This window comes from Gorilla gorilla, chromosome 20 (genome assembly GCF_029281585.2).
Source record: "Gorilla gorilla gorilla isolate KB3781 chromosome 20, NHGRI_mGorGor1-v2.1_pri, whole genome shotgun sequence".
In the NCBI taxonomy this organism is placed as follows: domain Eukaryota; kingdom Metazoa; phylum Chordata; class Mammalia; order Primates; family Hominidae; genus Gorilla; species Gorilla gorilla.
The window spans coordinates 60,900,865-60,926,886 of NC_073244.2; the positions used below are offsets into that span (position 1 = coordinate 60,900,865).

The 26,022-nt window shown below is 52.5% G+C and overlaps 1 protein-coding gene across 2 annotated transcripts; it reads left to right on the forward strand.

The window, feature by feature from the left end:
• Positions 1-49: 49 nt before the first annotated feature.
• Positions 50-25,495, forward strand: GYS1 (glycogen synthase 1). 2 transcript variants are annotated; one of them, XM_019014519.4, is made up of 16 exons: positions 50-604; positions 2,159-2,340; positions 6,223-6,414; positions 7,577-7,762; positions 8,007-8,151; positions 10,781-10,898; positions 11,242-11,362; positions 11,975-12,081; positions 15,461-15,520; positions 15,616-15,694; positions 18,881-18,994; positions 19,275-19,401; positions 22,605-22,700; positions 22,919-23,082; positions 23,766-23,846; positions 24,010-25,495. In XM_019014519.4, exons 1-16 carry the CDS (start codon positions 487-489, stop codon positions 24,331-24,333), a joined length of 2,214 nt encoding a protein of 737 aa, XP_018870064.1. In that variant the 5' UTR covers positions 50-486; the 3' UTR covers positions 24,334-25,495. The 2 variants fall into 2 exon arrangements, with proteins under 2 accessions (XP_018870064.1, XP_055226011.1); XM_055370036.2 differs by having other exon boundaries at positions 266-604; positions 2,089-2,340.
• The last annotated feature ends 527 nt before the right edge of the window (positions 25,496-26,022 follow it).

Genomic DNA, 26,022 nt, shown 5'->3' on the forward strand with positions numbered 1-26,022 from the left:
CGCTCCTTTCCTCTTTATCCCACCCTCCTCCTCCTCCCCACTTTGAGGCCTCCAGCTCCAGATTGACAGAGCTGAAGGCCAATCGTTTCCGTAAAGCGCAGCGGCAAGCTCCGCCCCCTGGAGGTCTCACGGCCGAGGCGGGGCCGGGACACAGCGACTCCAACCCGTTCCACCAATGAGGACACGCGGAAATCCCCGCCCCCGGGCGTGGGCCAATGGCGCTGGCTGGGGGGGGGGCTACCGCCTCCTGGCGGCTGCGAGGTTTCACTGCAGGGGCGCCAGTGGGCTCAGTGACGCTGCGGCCGCCTTCTGCCTAGGTCCCAACGCTTCGGGGCAGGGGTGCGGTCTTGCAATAGGAAGCCGTGCGTCTTGCAAGCTTCCCGTCGGGCACCAGCTACTCGGCCCCGCACCCTACCTGGTGCATTCCCTAGACACCTCCGGGGTCGCTACCTGGAGGTCCCCGGAGCCCCCCTTCCTGCGCCAGCCATGCCTTTAAACCGCACTTTGTCCATGTCCTCACTGCCAGGACTGGAGGACTGGGAGGATGAATTCGACCTGGAGAACGCAGTGCTCTTCGAAGTGGCCTGGGAGGTGGCTAACAAGGGTGAGCACGCCAGGCGTCGGGGCCCTTGACGAGAAGGACAGTAGTGGATGGGGGCCCGGAACTCTGAGTTGTAGGAGGACGGGGCTACTAGGGGAACCCTTGTGACCTGGGCAAGGAGGCTGTGACTCCTGTGTCCTTGAGGAGGGGCTGGGAGGCCGGAGGTGGGTGGGAGAGGGATGGTTCGTTTGACTTAAGATGAAAGGAGGCTGGAAGCCCGGGTTCTGGGTCCTAGGGAAGAGGGCGCTAAAATGAGACTCCTAGGTCCTGGAGGCAGGCTTCCGAGAGACTAGATACCTGGGTCCTGAACAGGGAAGGGGATGGGGGGATGGGATTTCTGCGTGCAAACCTGGGAAGCTGCCGGGGTTTCAGACCTATGACCCTAACAGCATGGTCTAGGGGATAAAACTCCAGATTGAGAGAAAGCTGACTGGGAGATAGGAGGCCTGAGCGGCGGTGGGAGGACCTGAGGACCTGGCTGCTTAAGAATAAAGATGGGACGGGCTGGAGACTGTAATCCTTAGATCCCAGGGTCGGAGAGGCTTGCGGGCCTGAATGCCTGGGCTTTGAAGGAGCTGAGGGCCTGAGCTATTAGTTCCTAGGAGTAGAGGAGCCCATGGCCTGGGACACATGCGTACTGGAATAGGGGAAGGCTGGGAAGTCCTAAGTTAGTCAGAGGCTGGGCCCTTGGATGGGAGGGGCTAGGAGCCTGCATTTCTGTGTCTTGGGCTTCAAAAAGCTGAGGTTCTGGCCTTGGAGAAGGCTGGGGCTGAAATCCCCAGGAACAAGCCAATCTCACACCTCAAAGAGCAGGGTCTGGGGGGTTGCTTTGCTGGGTCTTGGAGGAGAAAGGGACTGTGTCTCCCAGGAGGAGAGGGGGCCCGTGAACACCCAGCTGGGTATCGCCAGGGCCTGGGCTCCAGGAGGGGAGGAGGCTGGGGGCTGGGGCTCCTGGGTCTGGGATGGGGTCATGGGAGAGGCAGAGCCCTGCATGCTGGTGTCCCTAGTCAGGGAGAGGAAATTGGGAGGCAGGTCAGCAAGGTCCCTGGGGGCAGGGAATGACCATGCAGGCTTCTCTTGGGCAATGGTGAGAAGCTGGATTGGCCATGAGGGGGTCTCCCTCACTGGGTTTTGGAGCCTGGCTGCGATTTAAACCCAGCTCCTGTGAGCTGGGAACTCGGGAACCTGAGTCCGGGTAGTCAGTCCTCAGCTCTGCCATCCTTAGAGCCCCAGTGCCTAATTCCTTCAGACCAAGGGGTCCCGGCACCCAGCCCCTTCTCTCTCAGACCCAGAAGTCTAGCCTGAGCCCCCTCCTCCTTCAGGATCCTGACCCCAGCCCCCTTCTCCCTTAGACCCAGGAGGACTGCCCTCCAGCCCTCCTGTTCCCCTCATCCAAGCTTCCAACCCCTACTCCAAACTATGGGCTCCCAGTCCCCTCTTCCCCCTGAGCTAGAGGTCTGGGGCCTGAGTGCCCCCTACATCCCCAGCCCACCCCACCCCAGGCCCCAGAACTATGGACCTCGGCCGGGGCCTGCCCTCACACGCTTGGGCCCACAGTGGGTGGCATCTACACGGTGCTGCAGACGAAGGCGAAGGTGACAGGGGACGAATGGGGCGACAACTACTTCCTGGTGGGGCCGTACACGGAGCAGGGCGTGAGGACCCAGGTGGAACTGCTGGAGGCCCCCACCCCAGCCCTGAAGAGGACACTGGATTCCATGAACAGCAAGGGCTGCAAGGTGGGACATGGCCCAGCCCAGGGCAGAAGCGGGTGGACAGCCTGCCATCGGGGTGGGAGCCACAGACGGAGAGGGTGCAGGGTGGACAGCCCCAGCCAGAGAGTGAGGCAGGCTTGGACACAGGAAGGAGGCGTGATAGGACACCCAGACAGATGCAGGGCCTGGAAGTGGGTGGGTGGATCCCAGACCTGGGCGAATGGACAGACAGATGGCAAGTATGAGACAGACTGAGACGGAGATCCAAGAGGCCAAGGTCCTCAGACCCAGAGAGAAAGAGAGCAAGATCGAAAGACAGCCTGGTCAACATGGCGAAACCCCGTCTCTACAAAAAATACAAAAATTAGCTGGGTGTGGTGGCGGGTGCCTGTAATCCCAGCTACTCGGGAGGCTGAGGCAGGAGAATCGCTTGAACCCGGGAGGCGGAGGTTGCAGTGAGCTGCGATTGGGCCACTGCACTCCAGCCTGGGCGACGGAGCAAGACTCTGTCTCAGAAAAGAGTGCCAGCCAGCCAGGCAGAGTTGGGGAGAAGTGGGCCTGAGGTCAGGAAGGAGCAGGATTCTGGAGCCTGAAGTTCAAGTTCACCCTCCACTTGCTGCCTGTGTGTCCTTGGCTAATGGACATGCTAATAGCATCTACCTTCTAGCGATGCTGGGAGGAGGAAACAGTTAATAAGGATAAAGTGGTTAGTAGAGTTCTTGGCATGAAGGTAGCACAGTGTGTGGGCGGTGATTGTCATTGTTATGATCATCGTCATTATTGTCACTAACAGCCAAGCTTGGAGAGTGAGGGGGACAGGCAGACCAAGGGAGAAGGGTGGATGGAGCCACAGGCAAGAGTAATAGACTGGGGACAGAAGAGAGGCCGCCAGATGTTTCAGAAAGTCAGTCCTAGAAGGAGAGAGAAGCATGGAATATCGGGGAAGAGAGGAGAGGTCAGTGGACAGACCCACAGGACGGAGTCTGAGATGGGCAGATCAGGGATTAGAGAGGAGGGGGAGTTCCAGGGCCCCAGGGTGAAGACAGAAAGAGACACACTGTTGTCCAAGGAGAAAGCCATCAGGCGGCAGGGCTAAGGGACAGACAGGTCCAGGCTGGGGATGGAGAGGCACTGTGGTTCCTTTACTCATTCACAGCCTCTGGTTTGGGATGGGGTCTGGAATCCATTCAGGTCCGACTGTGTCCCTAAGGGAACCCAGAACAGCCCAGTCCCTTCCTGAGGGCAGCTGCTTCCCACGTGCTGGGGGCCTAAGAATAGCCCCCCCCCAGCAAAAGGGCAGACAACAGCTGGGAGGGGGAGGGACCTCAGAGCGAGGCTCCGGGCAGCAAAAAGCCAGGTCGGCGAGGAGCGGGGCTGCTTCTCCACTGCTGTGGCAGCAGGCCCAGAACCAAAGCCATGGTCTCAGGGAGGAAAACAGCCAACTGCAGAAATGTGGCAGAGGCAGAAGTGAGACAGCAAGTCTTAGACACACGGCAGTGGCTAGAAAAATGCAGCCCTGGGGCAAGGACAGAGGATGGGCTATGTTAGAAATGTGTGGCGTGGCCGAGGGCGGTGGCTCATGCCTGGAATCCCAGCACTTTGGGAGGCCGAGGTGAGAGGATAGCTTGAGCCCAGGAGTTCCTGACCCGCCTGGGCAACATGGCGAAACTCTGTCTCTACTAAAAATACAAAAAATTAGCCAGGCATGATGGTGCGTGCCTGTGATCCCAGTTACTCAGGAGGCTGAGGTGGGAGGATGGGATGTGGAGGCTGTAGTGAGCCATAATTTTTTTTTTTTTTTTTTTTTTTGAGATAGAATCTCACTCTGTCGCTCAGTCTGGAGTGCAGTGGTACAATCTCGACTCACTGCAACCTCCGCCTCCCGCGTTCAAGCAATTCTCCTGCCTCGGCCTCCCAAGTAGCTGGGACCTCAGGCACATGCTGCCACGCCCGGCTAATTTTTTGTATTTTAGTAGAGACAGGGTTTCACCATGTTGCCCAGGCTGGTCTCAAACTCCTGAGCTCAGGCAATCCGCCTGCCTCGGCCCCCCAAAGAGCTAGGATTACAGGCGTGAGCCACCGCGCCCAGCCCAGTGAGCCATGATTGCACCACTGCACTCCAGCCTGGGCGACCGGAGTGAGACCCTGTCAAAAACAAAAACAAACAAAAAAAAATGGAAGAAAGAAAGAAAAAGGAGAGAGGGAGGGAAGGAGGGAGAGAGGGAAGGAAGGAAGGAAGGAAGCAAGGAAGGAAGGAAGGAGGCTATGGACTACAAAATGGGCCTATGGATAGAGGAAAGAGGTCGCAGGTGACAGATATGTGACGAAAGGAACAGAAACAAGGCATCATGGGGAAGAAAAGTGGCAGCATGAACAGTAAGAGAATCATTACAGGCTGGGTGCGGTAGCTCACGCCTGTAATCCCAGCACTTTGGTAGGCTGAGGCCAGGAGTTTGAGACCAGCCTGGGCAACATGATGAAACCCTGCCCTTACAAAAAAGTTAAAAATTAGCCGGGGTGCGACACCTTGTGCCTGTGGTCCCAGCTACGTGGGAAGCTGCAGTGGGAGGATTGCTTGAGCCTGGGAGGTCAAAGCTTCAGTGAACCGTAATTGCACCACTCCATTCCAGGCTGGAGGACAGAGCAAGACCGTGTCTCTGAAAATAAAAAAGGGCCTGCTTTAGGTGGCTCACACTTCTAATCTCAACGCTTTGGGAGGCTAAGCAGGAAAACTGCTTGAACGCAGGAGTTCGCGATCCGCCTGGGCAACATAGTGAGACCCCATCTCCACAAAAAAATTAAAAAATCAGCCTGGCATGGTGGCCCACGCCTGTAGGAGGTGAGGTGGGAGGATTGACTGAGCCAGGGAGGTTGAGGCTGCAGTGAACCATGTTCACACCACTGCACTCCAGCCTGGGCAACAGAGCGAGACCCTGTCTGAAAACAAAAAAGAAGCATCCCATGGAAGGAATTAGCATCAGAAAGAAAAGACAGTGGGAGATGCAGATGGTTGGTAAGAGAAATGTGGCAGCAAGTACAGAAACAAGGCAGCAGGTAGGGGAAATGATTTGCAGAGTGGCCAGACAGGGCAGTGGGGGCATAGACACAGGACATGTGACATATGTGGTTATAAGCAGAGAAAGGAGGCAGCGAGTGGAAGAAGGGTAGCAGTTATAGGAATTAAACAGGAGGCTGGGTGCGGTGGCTCACGCCTGTAATCCCAGCACTTTGGGACGCCGAGGCGGGCGGATCACGAGGTCAGGAGATGGAGATCATCCTGGCTAACACAGTGAAACCCCGTCTCTACTAAAAATACAAAAAAAAAGTAGCCGGGCATGGTGGCGGGCCCCTGTAGTCCCAGCTACTCGGGAGGCTGAGGCAGGAGAATGGTGTGAACCCAGGAGGCAGAGGTTGCAGTGAGCCGAGATCGTGCCACGGCACTCCAGCCTGGGCAACAGAGCCAGACTCCGTCTCAAGAAAAAAAAAAAAATTAGCCAGGTGTGGGAGCGGGTGCCCGTAATCCCAGCTACTTGGGAGGCTGAGGCAGGAGAATTGCTTGAACCCGGGAGGCAGAGGTTGCAGTGAGCTGAGATCGCACCACTGCACTCCAGCCTGGGCCACAGAGCGAGACTCCATCTCAAAAAAAAGAAAGAAAGAAAGTAAGCAGGGGGCAGGGAAAATATTGCAACAGAGATGGAAAAAATGTGTAGCAGGAATAAATCATGCAAATAGAGAAGTAAGGCTAAGGCAGCAGGTGAGAAATTAGCAGCAGATATGGAAACAGAAGATAAGAAAGCTGAGGCTTAAGTCTAGACATCTGCCTGCAAATGGGAGAACCACAGATGAGTGAAGATATGAGGTTGAAGCCCAGAGCCTCCCTATGGTGCCTCCCCCACCCCATCCCAGGTGTATTTCGGGCGCTGGCTGATCGAGGGAGGCCCTCTGGTGGTGCTCCTGGACGTGGGTGCCTCAGCTTGGGCCCTGGAGCGCTGGAAGGGAGAGCTCTGGGATACCTGCAACATCGGGGTGCCGTGGTACGACCGCGAGGCCAACGACGCTGTCCTCTTTGGCTTTCTGACCACCTGGTTCCTGGGTGAGGTAGGCCCCGTCTGACACATTCCACCCATACCTGAAACTGCAATGACCATCAGCCCCTGGGCCAGAGGATGGGCTTCTCCGTGGGCATTCTGGGAGTCATAGGGTCCTTTAATCCAAGGATTAGCTCTGGCCTTTGAGGACATGGACATCCAAGGGCCCAGGCTCTACTCTCGATGCCAACTTCATTTACTCTAGTCTTCCAAGCATAGGGATTCTTGGAATCAGCCTCAGAGTGAGGCTGGCGGGCTTGCCCGAGGAATTCTAGGAGTTGTAGTTCTCTAGTGTGATATTGCTGGACTCAGCTCTCAGATGCTGCCCTGGATGCTCATGAATCCCCAGCCTGACCTGGTTTTGACCCCCTTGTAGGTTTTAAAAGGCTCAAGAAGCTTAGTTTCCAGGCTGGGCACGGTGGCTCATGCCTGTAATCCCAGCACTTTGGGAGGCCGATGGGGGAAGATCACCTGAGGCCAGGAGTTCAAGATGGCCAAACCTTGTCTTTACTAAAAATACAAAAAAATTAGCTGGGTGTGGTGGTGGGCACCTGTAATCCCAAATCCCAGCTACTTGGGAGGCTGAGACAGGAGAATTGCTTGAACCTGGGAGGCGGGAATTGCAGTGAGCTGAGATTGCATCACGGCACTCCAGCCTGGGCCACAGAGTGAGACACTGTCTCAAAAAAAACAAAAAAGAAAAAGAAAAAAAAAAAAAGAAGCTTAATTTCTCATGCCCTGGGACAAATAATTCAGGAACTGGCTGCTCCTATGGCATTCTGGGAGTTGTAGTCCTTTTGCCAATGTTGGGTGCAGACAGCGTACCCTTGAGACAAGGGGTCTTTGGAAACTATGTCCAGGACCTGGGAACATGAAAACTTCAGTCTGTCCAATCTAACCCTGCCAGGACTTAGATGGTTGGCCAAAAAATCCTCAGTTCCTCTCAACCCCTGAGGAGGCAGTCACTTGAGCCCAGGAGTTCAAGACCAGCCTGGGCTGCCTCAGGGATTTACAGGTCCCTGTCCGGTTGGGATTGCTGCAGTGGGCCACTGCCCACTCTGTGCAGTAGTGGTGACAGATTGACCTCTCCCCGAGTCCTTGTCCCTACTGGGGATTGCCGATTCTCTTCCCAACACTCGTGGAGACAGTGGCCCTGTCCCTGTTGCCCACAGTTCCTGGCACAGAGTGAGGAGAAGCCACATGTGGTTGCTCACTTCCATGAGTGGTTGGCAGGCGTTGGACTCTGCCTGTGTCGTGCCCGGCGACTGCCTGTAGCAACCATCTTCACCACCCATGCCACGCTGCTGGGGCGCTACCTGTGTGCCGGTGCCGTGGACTTCTACAACAACCTGGAGAACGTGAGCTGGGACCGTGGCAGATGGGGGACTGCGAGTATGCCAGGAAAACCCAAAGCTCTGGGGGGCCCAAGGGGATGGCACCCCCTCTTCTCCCAGGATCCAGGAGTCCAAGTCCCCAGACCCCTCCTACCTCAGACCCAGGAATCCAGCCCCCAGCACCAATTTCTCTTAGGACCCCAGTGTCTGGACCTCCAGAGTCTTCTCCCCAGTCCTTCTAACCGGACTGCTGTCCCCTTCCACCCAGTTCAACGTGGACAAGGAAGCAGGGGAGAGGCAGATCTACCACCGCTACTGCATGGAAAGGGCAGCAGCCCACTGCGCTCACGTCTTCACTACTGTGTCCCAGATCACCGCCATCGAGGCACAGCACTTGCTCAAGAGGAAACCAGGTAGGGGCTGGGCTGAAGTCCCCAGATGTGAATGAGGTAGGCAGCTGTCTATGCCAAAGCCAGTTGCTCCTCAGTCCAAGAAGCCCACTGTAAGTTGAAATAGCATAAACCGAAAACGTATTTCGGCTGGGCACGGTGGCTCACACCTGTAATCTCAGCACTTTGAGAGGCCAAGGCAGGAGAACCACTTGAGCCCGGGAATTTGAGACCAGCCTGGGCAACATGGCGAATCTCTGTCTAAAATATTCGCCAGACATTATGGTGTGTGCCTGTATCCCTAGCTACTCAGGAGGCTGAGGTGGGAGGATTGCTCGAGCCTAGGAGGTCAAGGGTGCAGTGAGCTGTGATCGTGCCATTGCATGATTTGGGTGGCCTGGAGAGACCCTGTCACAGCCTGGGTGACACAGTGAGACCCTGTCTCAAAAAATAAAAAAATGCATTTAATACACCTAACCTACTGAACATCATAGCTTAGGCTAGTATACCTTAAATGTGCCCAGAACACTTTATGTTAGCCTACGACTGGGCAAAATCATCCAATACAAATCTATTTTATTTTATTTTATTTTTATTTATTTATTTATTTTTGAGACGGAGTCTTGCTCTGTCGCCCAGGCTGGAGTGCAGTGGCACTATCTTGGCTCACTGCAAGCTCCGCCTCCCAGGTTCACGCTATTCTCCTGCCTCAGCCTCCCAAGTAGCTGGGACTACACGCGCCTGCCACCACGCCTGGCTAATTTTAATACAAACCTATTTTATAATAAAGTGTTGAATAGGCTGGGCGCAGTGGCTCACACCTGTAATCCCAACACTTTGGGAGGCCAAGGCGGGCAGATCACGAGGTCAGGAGATTGAGACCAGCCTGGCCAACATGGCAAAACTCCATCTCTACTAAAAATACAAAAATTAGCCGGGCGTGGTGGTGGATGCCTGTAATCCCAGCTACTCGGGAGGCTGAGGCAGGAGAATCACTTGAACCCGGGAGGCGGAGGTTGCAGTGGGCCAAGATCGCACCACTGCACTCCAGCCTGGACAGCAGAGCGAGACTCCATCTCAAAAAATTAAAAAAAAAAAAAGTGTTGAATATCTCATCAAAATCCAAAATTGGACTCATGTGGATGTATGTAACTTTCACACCATCATAAAGTTGAAAAATCATAACTTGGCTGGGCGCGGTGGCTTACACCTATAATCCCAGCACTTTGGAAGGCTGAGGTGGGCAGATCACCTGAGGTCATGTGCTCAAGACCAGCCTGGCCAACATTGTGAGACCCCCTCTCTGCCAAAAATACAAAAATTAGGTGGGCATGGTGGCAGGCGCCTGTAATCCCAGCCACCCAGCTACTCGGGAGGCTGAGGCAGGAGAATCTCTTGAACCCAGGAGGCAGAGGTTGTCGTGAACCAAGATTGCGCCATTGCACTCCAGCCCGGGCAACAAGAGCGAAACTCTGTCTCGAAAAGAAAAATCATAACTTGGACCATCCTAAGTCCTAAGCTGGGGACCATCGGTTACCATTTTTCTACCTAAAGAATAGAGAACTGCAGCTCCCAGAAGGCTGTGGGGGTGGTGACCTGTATTTGAGGCTCTCTGACTATATACTCTGGAGGCTAATGGGAGGTATAATTTCTTTCATATTAATTTCAGATATGATAAAATTCTGTAATTGGCTAATGTAGATTGGTCTTATGAAAGGGAATGGAAGATCAGTGGACTTTGCTTTTGAGAAAGGTTAGGTCAGAACTGGGCATTCTTCCCAGCCCTTAGTATCCGTTCTCAGTGAGTATAAGGTGAGAACTACAACTCCCAGAAAGCCTTTGACTGGTTAGCTCTATATGTTCCAGAACTTTGCCCTAGGCGCTGATGGGGGTTGTAGTTTTTCATTGATATACTTTAATTTCTATGAGGAGAAGAAATGATTGGGTCCCTGTAAGAAGCTTGGAAGTAGAGGATATATCCTAGGAGAAGCAGGACTTTGGGGATGTTTAATCATTTCCATCTCAGGGTGGGCTAAGAGGAAACAAAAGAACTACAACTTTCCCAGAATCACCAGTGTGGATCAGATCCCTGTTAGCCATTTGCAGTAGCTGAGGAGACTTATACTTGTGCTTGTGAACCTAAGCAAGTAATATTAGGCAAGAAGGCATCTTGGAGTCAGGGTATGTGTGTCACCAAGGGAACTGGCCAGGCATGGTGGCTCACACCTGTAATCCCAGCACTTTAGGAGGCCAGGGCAGGAAGACTGCTTGAAGCCAGGAGTTTGAGATCAGCTTGGGCAACATGACAAGACCCCATCACTACAAAAGTAAAATAAATAAATTAGCCGGGTGTGGTAGTGCACACCTGTAGTGCCAGCTACTCGGGAGGCTGAGGAGGGAGGATTGCTTGAGCCCAGGAGGTCAGGGATGCAATGAGCTGTGATTGTGCCACTGCTCTCCAGCCTGAGCGACAGAGAGAAACCCTGTCTCCAAAAACAAACAAACAAAAAAGGCGGGAGGGGGGACCTCATAGGAACGCTCTTGAAACAAAAAAATTGCAAAAGGCAAAGGGTGTTTTCTTCATTTATTCATTCAACCACAACATTGATCTGAATGAACAAATAAAACATGGGACCCTCACCCCCAATCCCAGATATTGTGACCCCCAATGGGCTGAATGTGAAGAAGTTTTCTGCCATGCATGAGTTCCAGAACCTCCATGCTCAGAGCAAGGCTCGAATCCAGGAGTTTGTGCGGGGCCATTTTTATGGGTACGTGGGGCATATACCTAGGTCTTAAGAGAGGAGGGCGTTGGGAGCCTAACCATCTAGGTTTGGGGGAGGGGGCAGCTGGGGGCCCAGACTCCTGGGTCTGAGGGAGGGGGCACCTGGGTATTCGGCCTCCTTAATTCTTGAGCGCTGGAACAATGGACTGAGGATTAAAGGAAATCTCCATCTAAAGAGAAGAACTACAACTCCCAGGAGGCCCCGTGGTGCCTCTGTATTACCTAAGACATTCTCTGCCCCCAACCCATAGCTTCTGGGATTTGTAGTTTTGAGGCCAGGGCTAGCGGGTGAGGGCTTTGGGCTTTACCGTGCCTTGTGGGTTCTTTAGGCATCTGGACTTCAACTTGGACAAGACCTTATACTTCTTTATCGCCGGCCGCTATGAGTTCTCCAACAAGGGTGCTGACGTCTTCCTGGAGGCCTTGGCTCGGCTCAACTATCTGCTCAGAGTGAGGCCTGGGCTATGAGGGGACAGGGAGGGCAAGCAAAGCAGTTTATAACTAGGGAGAACAGCCAGACGCAGTGGCTCACACCTGTAATCCCAACACTTTTGGAGGCCAAGGCGGGAGGATCACTTGAGCCCAGGAGATGGAGACCAGCCTGGGCAACATGGTGAAACCCCATCTCTACAAAAAATACAAAAATTAGCCAGGCATGGTGGCTCACACGTGTAGTCCCAGCTACTCGGGAGGGTGAACGGGGCGGATCACGCGAGCCCAGGAGGCGGAGGTTGCAGTGAGCCAAGATCATATCACTGCACTCCAGCCTGAGCGACAGAAAAAGACGCTGTCTCAAAAACAAAACAAAACAAAACAAAAAATTACAGAACAGAAACCCAAGAAGCCAGGAACATGGGGGTAGGAAAGCCCCTGAGTGTGGTGGGGGGCCGTGAGGGGAGTATAGAGACCCAGAAAGAAGGTCAGAGTCCAGGTGGGGACTGTCCTATAATTCTCCTTGACAGGAATGGGTATGGCAGGATCCCAGTGGTCTTGGCAGAAAGGCTGGCTGGTTCCAGCCTTCCCCACATGATCCTGGCCTCCCCCTCCTTTCTTTCTGCGCAGGTGAACGGCAGCGAGCAGACAGTGGTTGCCTTCTTCATCATGCCAGCGCGGACCAACAATTTCAACGTGGAAACCCTCAAAGGCCAAGCTGTGCGCAAACAGCTTTGGTTAGCAGCCCTCGCTCCGGCCCCTGGCCCAGCCCACTCCCAGATGCATGCTTTGGGTCCTGTGTTTCTCCTAGAGTCTCAGTTTTTTGTTTTTTGGTTTTCTTTGTTTTTTTTTTTTGTTTTTTTGAGACAGTCTCACTCTGTCGCCCAGGCTGGAGTGTAGTGGCGCGATCTTGGCTCACTGCAACCTCTGCCTCCTGGGTTCAAGCAAGTCATCTGCCTCAGCCTCTCGAGTAGCTGGGACTACAGGTGCACACCACCATGCCCGGCTAATTTTTGTATTTTCAGTAGAGATGGGGTTTCACCACATTGGCCAGACTAGTCTCAAACTCCTGATCTCGTGATCTGCCCGCCTCAGCCTCCCAAAGTGCTGGGATTACAGGCATGAGCCACCGCACCCGGCCCTCTTTTTTTTTTTTTTTTTTTTTGAGATGGAGTTTTGCTCTGTCGCCCAGGCTGGAGTGCAATGGCATGATCTTGGCTCACTGCAACCTCCTCCTCCCGGGTTCAAGCGATTTTCCTGCCTCAGCCTCTGAGTAGCTGGGACTACAGGGATGTGCCACCACACCTGGCTAACTTTTTATTTTTATTAGAGACAGGGTTTCACTATGTTGGCCAGGCTGGTCTTGAACTCCTGACCTCAGGTGTTCCGCCTGCCTCGGCCTCCCAAAGTGCTGGGATTCCAGGCGTGAGCCACCACACCTAGCCTTTTTTTGTATTTTTAGTAGAGATGGGGTTTCACCATGTTGGCCAGGCTGATCTTGAACACCTGACCTCAGGTGATCCAGCCGCCTTGGCATCCCAAAGTGCTGGGATTACAGGGGTGAGCCACTGCACCTGGCTTAGTTTCTTTTTCTTTTCTCTGATTTTTTTTTTTTTTTTTTTTTGAAACAGAGTCTCACTGTTGCCCAGGCTGGAGTGCAGTGGCGTAATCTCAGCTCACTGTAACCTCCGCCTCCCAGCAAAGTTCAGTTTCTTCATCTGTAAAACCGTTCATTCATTAGCAGAGATACTCACTGAGCATCTACCATGTGCTGGCTAATTTTTATATTTTTAGCACCGATGGGATTTCACCACGTTGACCAGGCTGGTCTTGAACTCCTGACCTCAAGTGACCTGCCCTCCTCATGTATTCCACGTCCTGGGAATACAGCTGTGAACCAGAAAGATAAGATCCCTTTCCTCATGGAGCTTGTATTCTAGAAAATCCTGTAGACGGAATTTACTTTCGGGCAAAAATAAAGCAGAACTGGAATATGAGACGGAGTTGTCAGGACAGGCCACACTGAGAAAGTGTTATTGGGCAGAGACGAGGAAAGGTGACCAGGGAGCAAGCCCTGTGGGTATCTGAGGAACAGCAAACGCGAAGGCCCTGAGGCATGATTGAGATGCGGTGGGGAGTCCCATGGGGCTGGAGTGACATGTCTCATAGAGAAGGGGTAGAAAGTGAGGCAAGATGGAGGGCACCTGTAGTGCCAGCTACCCAGGAGGCTGAGGCCGGAGGATCATTTTGGCCCTGGAGATTGAGGCTGTAGTGAGGCATGATTGCACCACTGCACTCCAGCCTAGGCAACAGAGTGAGACTCTGTCTCAAAAAAATAAAAAAGAAGTCAGGCGTGGTGGCTCACACCTGTAATCCCAGCACTTTGGGAGGCCAAGGCGGGTGGATCACCTGAGGTCGGGAGTTTGAGACCAGCTTGACCAACATGGTGAAACCCCGTCTTTACTAAAAATAAAAAAAATTAGCTGGGCGTGGTGACACACATCTGTAGTCCTAGCTACTCAAGAGGTTAAGCAGGAGAATCGCTCGAACCCGGGAGGCAGAGATTGCAGTGAGCCAAGATCGCGCCAATGCACTCCAGCATGGGTGACAGTGAGACTCAGTCTCAAAAAAAAAAAAAAGAAAGAAAGAAAGAAAGAAAGAAAAAGGCTGGGCGCGGTGGCTCACACCTGTAATCCCAGCACTTTGGGAGGCTGAGGAGGGCAGATCACTTGAGGTCAGGAGTTCGAGATCAGCCTGGTCAACGTGGTGAAATCCCATCGGTACTAAAAATACAAAAATTAGCCAGATGTGGTGCACGCTTGTAATTGCAGCTACTCAGGAGGCTGAGGCAGGAGAATTTCTTGAACCTAGAAAGTGGCCGAGATTGCGCCATCCTGGGCGACAGAGCAAGACTCTGTCTCAAAAAAAAAAAAAAAAAAAGAAAAAAAAAAAGAAAAAGAGACAAAGAAAGAAAAATAAATGAGGCCAGAGCTATGGGACGATTTTAAGTGGAGGAGTGACCATGGGGCTGTTGTGTGACACTGCTAGCTTTACTTGTGTGCCTAAGTGGTCCTTTCTCAGAATCTTATTTTCTTTTCGTATAAAATGGGGCTTAGCATTGCCATCTGCAGGACAAGTACAAGTCCTAATAATAGCTGACATTTCTGGAAGGCTTGCCATGTGTACTTTTTGGCATGACATCATTGGGTCCTCATCGCAAATCTCTGAGGTTGATTCTATTTTCATCCTCCTCTGAAAAATGAGTCACTGCAGTCAGAGAGGGAAGGCCACCTGTCCCTGACCACACAGCTGATGTCAGGCACGTGGGATCTAAGCCTTCCAGGGCCTGCCCCCTGGGTCACCATCCTCCAGCCTGGAGGCCCCAGGGCACGGCTTCCCTGCTTACACCTCAGTTTCCTTGCTATCCTAGAAACCTAAGGGTAGCTGGACGCGGCAGCTCATGCCTGTAATTCCAGCACTTTGGGAGGCTGAGGTGGCCAATTACCAGCCAGAGGTCAGGAGTTCGAGACCAGCCTGGCCAACATGGTGAAACCCCGTCTCTACTAAAAAGACAAAAATTAGCCGGGCATGGTGGCAGGTGCCTGTAATCTCGGCTACTCAGGAGGCTGAGGCAGGAGAATTGCTCGAACCTGGGAGGCAGAGGTTGCAGTGAGCCAAGATCATACCACTGCGCTCCAGCCTGGGCGACAGAGTAACTCTGTCAAAAATAATAATAATAATAATAATAAATAAACTGCTGGGCGCAGTGGCTCAAGCCTCTAATCCGAGTACTTTGGGAGGCTGAGGTGGGCAGATCACCTGAGGTTGGGAGTTTGGGACCAGCTTGACCAACATGGAGAAACCCCGTCTCTACTAAAAATACAAAATTAGCCGGGCGTGGTGGCTCATGCCTGTAATCCCAGTTACTCGGGAGGCTGAGGCAGGCGAATTGCTTGAACCCGGGAGGCAGAGGTTGTGGTGAGCTGAGATCACACCATTGCACTCCAGCCTGGGCAACAAGAGCCAAACTCTGTCTCAAAATAAACTAACTAAAGAAGCCTAACAGTAAATGGCAGCTAGTGTGTGTGTGTGACCGTGTTGCTCTGCTTCCTCCAGGGACACAGCCAACACGGTGAAGGAAAAGTTCGGGAGGAAGCTTTATGAATCCTTACTGGTGTGAGTGCCCCACCCTCAGCCCTGTGCCCTCCTAGACCCTGACTAACCCCTCTCATCACTCCGTTCTCACATGCATGCCCCTGCTTGCCTTGCAGTGGGAGCCTTCCCGACATGAACAAGATGCTGGATAAGGAAGACTTCACTATGATGAAGAGAGCCATCTTTGCAACGCAGGTATGGATTGGACCTCTGTGCAGAGAGATAGCAGTTCCTGGCAGCCCCAGAGGCAGCTTGCCACGCCAGCTCAGACCCCAGAGATTGCTGGGAGTCCTGCTTTCTCCCGCAGCCCTTTATGAAGGGATCTATTCTGAGGTCCACAGAAGGGCACGTGCTGACTCATGCAACTTCAATTGCTGGAGGCGAGGCACTTAGGGTGGGCTGTTTTCTGTGGCTTATTCTGCCACGAGGGTTGTTGGGAGGTGTGGGATTCTGGGGTCAATGAGCAAAAGGAAGCTTATTTATTTATTTTTATTATATTTATTTATTATTTTGAGATGGAGTCTCGCTCTGTCGCCCAGGCTGGAGTGCAGTGGCACGATCTCGGCTCACTGCAACCTCTGCCTCCTGGGTTCAAGCAATACTCCTGCCTCGGCCTCCCAAGTACCTGGGATTACAGGCACATGCCACCACACCCAGCTAATTTATGTATTTTTAGTAGAAATGAGATTTCACCATGTTGGCCAGGCCAGTCTCAAGCTCCTGACGTCAAGTGATCTGTCTGCCTCAGCCTCCCAAAGTGCTGGGTTTACAAGCGTGATTGCCTGTTCCCAGCCCAAAGGGAAGTTTAAAAGGAAGTGCAGAAATTTAATAAAGGGCCAGGTGTGGTGGCTCATGCCTGTAATCTCAGCACTTTGAGAGGCCAAAGCAGGAAGATCACTTGAGACTAGGAGGCTGAGGCTGCAGTGAGCCATGACTGTGCCACTGTACACCAGCCTGGGGGACAGAGCCAGATCCCACACTACCCCCCCCCACCCACCCCCAAAAGAAAGTCAAGGCCTGGCTTGGTAGCTCACACCTGTCAGTATTCCCAGCACTTTGGGAGGCTGAGGTGGGAGGATTGCTTGAGCCCAGGAGTTTGAGACCAGCCTGGGCAACATGATGAAACCCTGTCTCTACCAAAAATACAAAAATTAGCTGGGCATGGTGGCATACACCTGTTATCCCAGCTACTTGGGAGGCTGAGGCCAGAGGATGCCTTGAGCTCAGGAGGTCGAGGCTGCAGTGAGCTATGATTATGCCACTGCACTCCAGACTGGGCAACAGAGCGAGACGGACACATACACACACACACGAAAGAAGGAAAAGAAAGAAAAGAAAAGGTCAAGACAGCCATAAAAGAATTACAACTCTCAGCTCTCCTTGGGCCTTGCTGCACACGGCTCCACCTCTACCCCTAAAACTGCTGGGAGTGGTAGTTTTATCGGGCCACTTTAGGGACGCAGTCAGGAGGTGAGCAAAAGCACCCAGCATTCTCCAGAAAACATTGCAAACTCTCAGCAGCTGTGGTTTCTTATTCCAGAGGCTGTGTGTTGGTCCCCAGACACCCCTGGGAACTGTAGCTGCTTTAGATTCCTAACTTCAGAGAGAATTGGCATTTATAAAACGAGAACTTACGTCATTCTATTGAGTCTAGGGGCCCGAAAAACTACAACTCCCAGCAGCCCCTGCTGGCTTTCTGGGGCATTGACTCTTCCCTTGTCCAGAGGCTTCTGGGAGTTAGAGTTCTTTCATTCTCTGGGGTCCAGGGACTTCAGTACTTGTGGTCTACATTGGTGAGCCATCTCCCGGGGAATGGAAACCCAGACAGCTAAGTTGTAGAAACAAAACGTGAACTGCTTTTGGCTAACCTATAATTTCCAATAGTCCCTAAAGCAGCCCACCTCATTATGAATGTTTCTGCCATAGGGCTGCTGGGAGTTGTAGTTTCTCGGGCCCCTAGCCTCAGTAGAGTGGTGGTAAGTAAAATCTTTAATGAGCTGTGGTGGAACAGTTAGTTGCCAAGAACTATACACCCCAGCAGTCCTCAGGACTTCCTATCACACTAGCTCTGTCTTGCTCCAGAGACTCTTGGAAATTGTGGTTTCTTTGGGCCTTTGTTAGGTAGGGTTGGAGGTGAATTTTCTTTTTTCTTCTTTTTTTTTTTTTTTTTTTTTTTGAGACGGAGTCTCGCTCTGTCGCCCAGGCTGGAGTGCAGTGGCGCGATCTTGGCTCACTTCAACCTCCACCTCCCGGGTTCATGCCGTTCTCCTGCCCCAGCCTCCTGAGTAGCTGGGACTACAGCCGCCCACCACCACGCCCGGCTAATTTTTTGTATTTTTAGTAGAGACGGGGTTTCACCGTGTTAGCCAGGATGGTCTTGATCTCCTGACCTCGTCATCCTCCTGCCTCGGCCTCCCAGAGTGCTGGGATTACAGGCGTGAGCCACCACGCCTGGTGGTTGGAGGTGAATTTTCATAAGGAAACTACAACTCCCAGCAGTCTCCAAAGCTTGCTGCCATATTGGCACAGTCTCCACCCCCATTGACTGGGGATAGTTATATTTCCTTTGGGTTTCTTTAATAATAGAGCCCAGAGTACAGAACAAGGTAGCTGCAACTCCTCATAGTCCTTGGAGGTAAGGGAGTTGCTAACACGGCTTTGCCTCAAAGACAGCTGGGAATTGTAGTTCTTTGAAGCTCATGGTGGTTAAGGGAAGGAAAACATTTCCAGGCCAGGTGTGGTGGCTCATGTCTGTAATCCCAGCACTTCAGGAGGCCAAAACGGGTGCATCGCTTGAGCCCATGAGTTCAAGACCAACTTGGCCAACACAGTGAAACCCCATCTCTATAAAATAAAAAAAAAATTAGGCTGGGCGCAATGGCTTACGCCTGTAATCCCAGCACTTTGGGAGGCCGAGGCGGGTGGATCACGAGGTCAGGAGATCTAGACCATCCTGACTTAACATAGTGAAACCGCGTCTCTACTAAAAATACAAAAAATTAGCCGGGCGTGGTGGTAGGCGCCTGTAGTTCCAGCTACTCGGGAGGCTGAGGCAGGAGAATGGCATGATCCTGGGAGGTGGAGCTTGCAGTGAGCCAAGATCGTGCCACTGCATTCCAGCCTGGGCGACAGAGCGAGACTCCGCCTCAAAAATAAATAATAATAATAATAATAATAATAATAATTTAAAAGGAAAGAAAGAAGACCTTTACGGGTTGTACTAGTGGGAATCCACAACTCCTGGTGATCACTTGGGTTTGTTGCCCCACAGCCGGTGCATTTGTGGTCTCCTTGGCTCCCCCAGGGTCAGCATGGCTCACGAGGAAGTAGGGAGTTCTCTGTCCCTTCCATGACCCCTTACCCTTCTTGTGACTCCTGCAGCGGCAGTCTTTCCCCCCTGTGTGCACCCACAATATGCTGGATGACTCCTCAGACCCCATCCTGACCACCATCCGCCGAATCGGCCTCTTCAATAGCAGTGCCGACAGGGTGAAGGTGAGGGCATTTGGTCAGGGCTGGGTTGGGCACAGCAGAGGGAAGGGGTTGGGTCCTGGGCCTCACACACTCCATTCCCCTATAAGTTTTATCGAAGGTATTGCTGTGGTTAGAAAGAACCCTGGCTTCTGAGGCAGACAGACCTGGGTTTGAACATTGGTCCTGCCAAACACATGCTGTGTGATGCTAGACAAGCTTTTTACCCTCTCTGGGCCACCTTGGGATCTCAGGGCTTAGCTAAACAAGGCACTTGGGCTGAGTCCTTCTTTTTCACTACCAGGTGATTTTCCACCCAGAGTTCCTCTCCTCCACAAGCCCCCTGCTCCCTGTGGACTATGAGGAGTTTGTCCGTGGCTGTCACCTTGGAGTCTTCCCCTCCTACTATGAGCCTTGGGGCTACACGCCGGGTGAGTGTAGTGGGCAGGGGACAGCGTGGTCATGGCGTCCTAGTCAGAGCTAGCATGTCTTGGGGCGAGGCACTGGCCTTCTCTGAGCCTGTTGCCTTCTTTGCAAAACAGGAACAATGGTAATCACCTGTTCTGCTACAGCGCGTGCTTTTGTGACACAATAACTCACGTATTGAGAAACTAGAAGACTGGGTTTTGAGGACTAGTTAGTGTCAAATGGATGTCACAGTTCACACTGCTTTCTCCCAGTGCATGGGCATGTGGCCCCCCAAATAGCGGCAATGAAATGCACAATTCACAAATACAGCCGAGTGTGGCCAAGTCTCCTCGTAAGACATTCCCAGTGCCCATCAACTCCACCTTCCTCTTGTTGGTTCACATTAGCCAGTGTTTTTAAAGCTAAATAAGGCTGGGCGTGGTGGCTCATGCCTGTAATCCCAGCACTTGGGGAGGCCAAGATGGGCAGATCATGAGGTCAGGAGTTTGAGACCAGCCTGGCCAATATGGTGAAACCCTGTCTCTACTAAAAATACAAAAATTAGCCAGGTGTGGTGGTACGCACCTGTAGTCTCAGCTACTTGGGAGGCTGAGGCAGAGAATTGCTTGAACTTGGGAGGCGGAGGTTGCAGTGAGCTGAGATCATGCCACTGCACTCCAGCAGTGCTGTGCTCTGGGTGACAGAGCGAGACTCCGTCTCAAAAAAAAAAAAAAAAAAAAATTAAAGCTAAATTAGTGCCATTTCCTAATTTGTTAGTAATTTAACAAGTCTTGCAAACTGTGCTTGCATGATAATTAGGAGTCGTGGTCAGCCCCAATTCCCTTTTTCCATAGGCCTTGTTTTATAGATAGACTGATAGATAGTACTAGTCTGTTTTCACACCGCTATAAAAAAAAAAAAAAATCCAAGACTGGGTAATTTATAACGGTAATTGACTCACCGTTCCACATGTCTGGGGAGGCCTCAGAAAACTCAGTCATGGCAGAAGGGGAAGAAAGAAGCTTCTTCTCATGGCGGCAGGAGAGAGAAGTATGTGAGGGTGCAGGAAAAACGAACATTTATAAAACCATGAGATCTTGTGAGAATTCACTCACTATCATGAGAACAGCGGCGGGGGAACCACCCCCGTAATCCAATCATTTCCCTCCCTCGACACGTGGGGACTACATTTCGAGATGAAATGTGGGGGGGAGCACAGAGTCAAACTATATCATAAATATATATTTAATACTTTTTACTATTTGTTTCTTTTTTGAGATGGGGTTATTACTCTGTTGCCCAGGCTCACCTGGAACTCCTAGGTTCAGGTGCTTCTGCCTCAGCCTCTTGAATATCTGTCATTATAGGTGCATCCCACCATGCCTGACAGATGTATTATATTTAGTGCCTATTTTTGCAGTTTACAGATGTTTTTAGGAAAACTTACATAACAATTATAGATCAGGCCAGGCATGGTGGCTCACGCCTATAATCCCCACACTTTGGGAGGCCGAGGTGGGAGGATCACTTGAGGACATGAGTTTGAGACCAGCCTGGCCAACATGGTGAAACCGTATCTCTACTAAAAATACAAAAATTAGCCGGGGGTGGTGGCAGGCACCTGTAATCCCAGCCCTTCGGGAGGTTGAGGTGGGAGAATCATTTGAACCCCAGAGGCAGAGATTGCAGTGAGCTGAGATCGCGCCACTGCACTCCAGCCTGGGCGACAGAGTCAGACCCTGTCTAAAATAATAATAATAATAATTATAGGTCAGGGGCAGTGGCTCACACCTATAATCCTAGCATCTTGGAAGGCTGAGGTGGGAGGATAGCTTGAGCCCAGGAGTTCAAGACCAGCCTGGACAACATGGTGAGACCCTGTCTCTATAAAAGATTTTTTTTTTTTCTTTTTGAGACAGAGTCTTGCTCTATCGCCAGGCTGGAGTGCAGTGGCACAGTCTTGGCTCACTGCAACCGCCTCCCGGGTTCAAGTGATTCTCCTGCCTCAGCCTCCAGAGTAGCTGGGACTATAGGCGCCTGCCACCACACCCAGCTAATTTTTGTATTTTTAGTAGACACAGGGTTTCACCATGTTGGCCAGGATGTTTTTTTTTTTTTTTTCTCTTCTTGACCTCGTGACCCACCCGCCTTGGCCTCCCAAAGTGCTGGGATTACAGGCATGAGCCACCGTGCCCGGCCTTTTTTTTTTTTTTTTTAATTAGCCATGCGTAGTGTTGTGTGCTTGTAGTCCCAGCCTCTTGGGTGGCTGAGGTGGGAGGATTGCTTGAGCCTAGGAGGTCAAGGCTGCAGTGAGCTATGATCAAGCCACTGTCCTCCAGGTTGGGTGATAAAGTGAGACCTTGTCTCGAGAAAAAAAAAAAAAAAAAAAGCATTGGGCCAGGCGCAGTGGCTCACACCTATAATTTGACCACTTTGGGAAGCCAAGACGGATGGATCACCTGAGGTCAGGAGTTCAAGACCTGCCTGGCCAACATGGTGAAACCCTGTCTCTACTAAAAAATACAATAATTAACTGGGCATGGTGGTGTGTGTCTGTAGTCCCAGCTACTCGGGTGGCTAAGGCACGAAAATCGCTTGAACCCGGGAGGTGAAGGTTGCAGTGAGCTGAGATTGTGCCACTGCACTACAGCTTGGGTGACAGAGTGAGACCCTGTCTCGAAAGAAAAAAAAAAAGCGTAAAAATCCATCAAAAAATTATAATACATTCCTTGAACTATTTCTCAAGGTTGTTAAAGGTATTAAACAAGACGTACTAGATGCTCTGTACACAGGGATACTAATAATGAGAGACCTTATCTTACCCCCCATCAAAATAGACTAAGTCCGTACAAGATACTGGCACAAGAAAGGATCTTACAGGTTGTAACAATTAAGTAGAATGATGGACCTTGGCCCGATCCTACAGGTTGTGAGAGTTAAGTCAAATGGATATTGGGATGCTCAATAAATTAGCATCCTTATCTCCCAACTATAGACTTTCCCGCATCTTGGAGCAAGAGCAAGTAATTCTCTTTTCTGAGCCTCTTAGCGTCCCCTCTGAGAAATAGGGAAATGCACAGCCTGGTTGTGGGGGCTCAGCGACGCTCCGCACAGCGCCTGGCACTTGGTACAGGCGCCAGTAGAGGGCGGTGTTGAGGCGTCTATTGCGATTAAGACGGTAGGAGATGAGGGAAGCTAAGTGGGTCTCTCTCCTGCCTTCCCGCAGCTGAGTGCACGGTTATGGGAATCCCCAGTATCTCCACCAATCTCTCCGGCTTCGGCTGCTTCATGGAGGAACACATCGCAGACCCCTCAGCTTACGGTCAGCGCCCAGGCCCCTGAGGATTTTGGAAGGGGGCTTGAGAACAGTGACTCCTGGATCCTGGGAAGGAGGAGCTTGCACCCTTGGAGACCAGGGGCACCAGGAAATGGGGGGGCTCTCGGGCCGCTGGGAGAGGAGGGGTCCTGGTGCCACAGAGTCCTGGAGACCATGAAGATCTCCCCAGGATGTTTTCTGAACCTGGGTCCTGGCCTCCACAGGTATCTACATTCTTGACCGGCGGTTCCGCAGCCTGGATGATTCCTGCTCGCAGCTCACCTCCTTCCTCTACAGTTTCTGTCAGCAGAGCCGGCGGCAGCGTATCATCCAGCGGAACCGCACGGAGCGCCTCTCCGACCTTCTGGACTGGAAATACCTAGGCCGGGTAGGACCCCCACTTTCCTATCCTCTCCTGGCAAATCAGCAGCTCCTGGCTAGGGGTTTTTGGTGCAGGGTCTCATCCTACTTGTAACAGTTGCTGTCCCTTTAAACAATGAACCAGGCCGATCGCGATGGCGGCTCATGCTTGTAATCCCAGCACTTTGGGAGGCCTAACAGGAAGGATCGCATGAGCTCAGGAGTTAAGAGACCAGCCTGGGCAACATTTTATTTTTACTAAAAATAAAAAAAAATCAGCCGAGCGTGGTGGTGCGTGCCTGTAGTCCCAGCTACTGGGGAGGCTGAGGTGGTAGGGTCGCTTGAGCCCCGGAGGTTGAGGCTGCAGTGAGCCTTGTTCAAACCCACTGCACTCCATCCTAGAGTAACAGAGCAAGACCCTGTCTAAAAAGAAAAAAAGAACATTGGTCAGGCGTTCTCATTTGCATAAGGGTGTGGCCAAAGAGGTGACTGACTTGAGAATTCGGCCCCTGTTTGAGGGGTATGGCTCAGAAACTGTCCATTCACAGGTCTGCTTATCTACATAAGGGGTGGAGTCAGATAGATGGATTATTTGTATGGGGTGCAGCAGTGTGCTCATCTGCATAAAGGGTGTGGCCAAGACCCCCATCATCTGCCTGGGGGTGGGGCCTGGCTCTCACATCCTCTGCCCCCTCTCCTCCTTTCTCCTAGTACTATATGTCTGCCCGCCACATGGCGCTGTCCAAGGCCTTTCCAGAGCACTTCACCTACGAGCCCGACGAGGCGGATGCGGTGAGTGGACCCTGGATTTCTGCTTAGCCAGGAGCTAAAGGGCTGGGCTTCGGTGGGGTGGGGGTCCCTCCTGGAGTGGGAAGGCCTAGAGGTGGCTGGATGCCTGGGTGGGACTGTGAGGTCCTCAGCTCACCCTGGTTTGCACCCACATCGCCGTATGCAGGCCCAGGGGTACCGCTACCCACGGCCAGCCTCGGTGCCACCGTCGCCCTCGCTGTCACGACACTCCAGCCCGCACCAGAGTGAGGACGAGGAGGATCCCCGGAACGGGCCGCTGGAGGAAGACGGCGAGCGCTACGATGAGGACGAGGAGGCCGCCAAGGACCGGCGCAACATCCGTGCACCAGAGTGGCCGCGCCGAGCGTCCTGCACCTCCTCCACCAGCGGCAGCAAGCGCAACTCTGTGGACACGGCCACCTCCAGCTCACTCAGCACCCCGAGCGAGCCCCTCAGCCCCACCAGCTCCCTGGGCGAGGAGCGTAACTAAGTCCGCCCCACCACACTCCCCGCCTGTCCTGCCTCCCTGCTCCGGAGAGAGGATGCAGAGGGGTGCTGCTACTAAACCCCCGCTCCAGATCTGCACTGGGTGTGGCCCCGCAGTGCCCCCACCCAGTCCGCCAAACACTCCACCCCCTCCAGCTCCAGTTTCCAAGTTCCTGCACTCCAGAATCCACAAAGCCGTGCCTTTCTCTGGCTCCAGAATATGCATAATCAGCGCCCTGGAGTCCCCTGGGCCTGGACCGCTTCCCAGAGGCCAGGAATCTGCCATTACTCTGCGGTGGTGCCAGAGGTTTTAGGAAACCTGGCATGGTGCTTTCAGGTCTGGGGCTTTTAGAGCCCCCCGTGTGGCTTACAAATTCTACAGCATACAGAGCAGGCCACGCTCAGGCCCGGCATGCGGGCCACCAAGTTCTGGAAACCACGTGGTGTCCCTGCGAATGGGGCAATCAAGTCCAGAGACGGGGCACTTTCAGAGTTTGAAGGTAACTGAGAGCAGATGGTCCTCCATTTCAACTCCAGAAGTGGGGCTCTGGGAGGGGCTCATGTTCTAGCCCTCCCTAGCATGTCAGAGCCAGGCTCTGCCTGGAGGATCCCTCCATCCAGCTCCTGTCATCCCCTACACTTTGGCCAAGCAAGAGGTGGTAGAACCACTTGGCTGCTCATTCCTTCTGGAGGACACACAGTCTCAGTCCAGATGCCTTCCTGTCTTTCTGGCCCTTTCTGGACCAGATCCTACTCTTCCTTTCTAAATCTGAGATCTCCCTCCAGGGAATCTGCCTGCAGAGGACAGAGCTGGCTGTCTTCCCCCACCCCTAACCTGGCTTATTCCCAACTGCTCTGCCCACTGTGAAACCACTAGGTTCTAGGTCCTGGCTTCTAGATCTGGAACCTTACCACGTTACTGCATACTGATCCCTTTCCCATGATCCAGAACTGAGGTCACTGGGTTCTAGAACCCCCACATTTACCTCGAGGCTCTTCCATCCCCAAACTGTGCCCTGCCTTCAGCTTTGGTGAAAGGGAGGGCCCCTCATGTGTGCTGTGCTGTGTCTGCACCGCTTGGTTTGCAGTTGAGAGGGGAGGGCAGGAGGGGTGTGATTGGAGTGTGTCCAGAGATGAGATGAAAAAAATACATCTATATTTAAGAATCCCAGGTGTGGTCAGACATGACACTTGGTGGGCCTGGCTGTGACGTCCCCCCAATGCCACCCCTTCCCTGGTCTGAGCTCATCCTCCTATTCTAGAGAGACTTGGATTTTGCTGTTCTAAAATTCCAGTGTCATTCATGGAAGGTATCTCTGATTGCTTACTTGGGACTTGATTTGCAAGTGGCAAAAATTTGGCTTAAGACATCTTTGGCGTAAAGGGGCTGTGTGACTGGGAGGAAGATCTATAGGACAGCTGTGAACCTCATGTAGCTTTTTTTTCTTTTTTTTTTTTTTTTGAGACGGAGTCTCACTCTGTCACCAGGCTGGAGTGCAGTGGTGCGATCTTGGCTCACTGCAACCTCCGCCTCCTGGGTTCAAGTGAATCTCCTGCCTCAGCCTCCAGAGTAGCTGGGATTACAGGCGCCCGCCACTGCACCCAGCTAATTTTTGTATTTTTAGTAGAGGTGGGGTTTCACCATGTTGGCCAGGATGGTTTTTGTTTTGTTTTGTTTTGTTTTTTTTGAGAC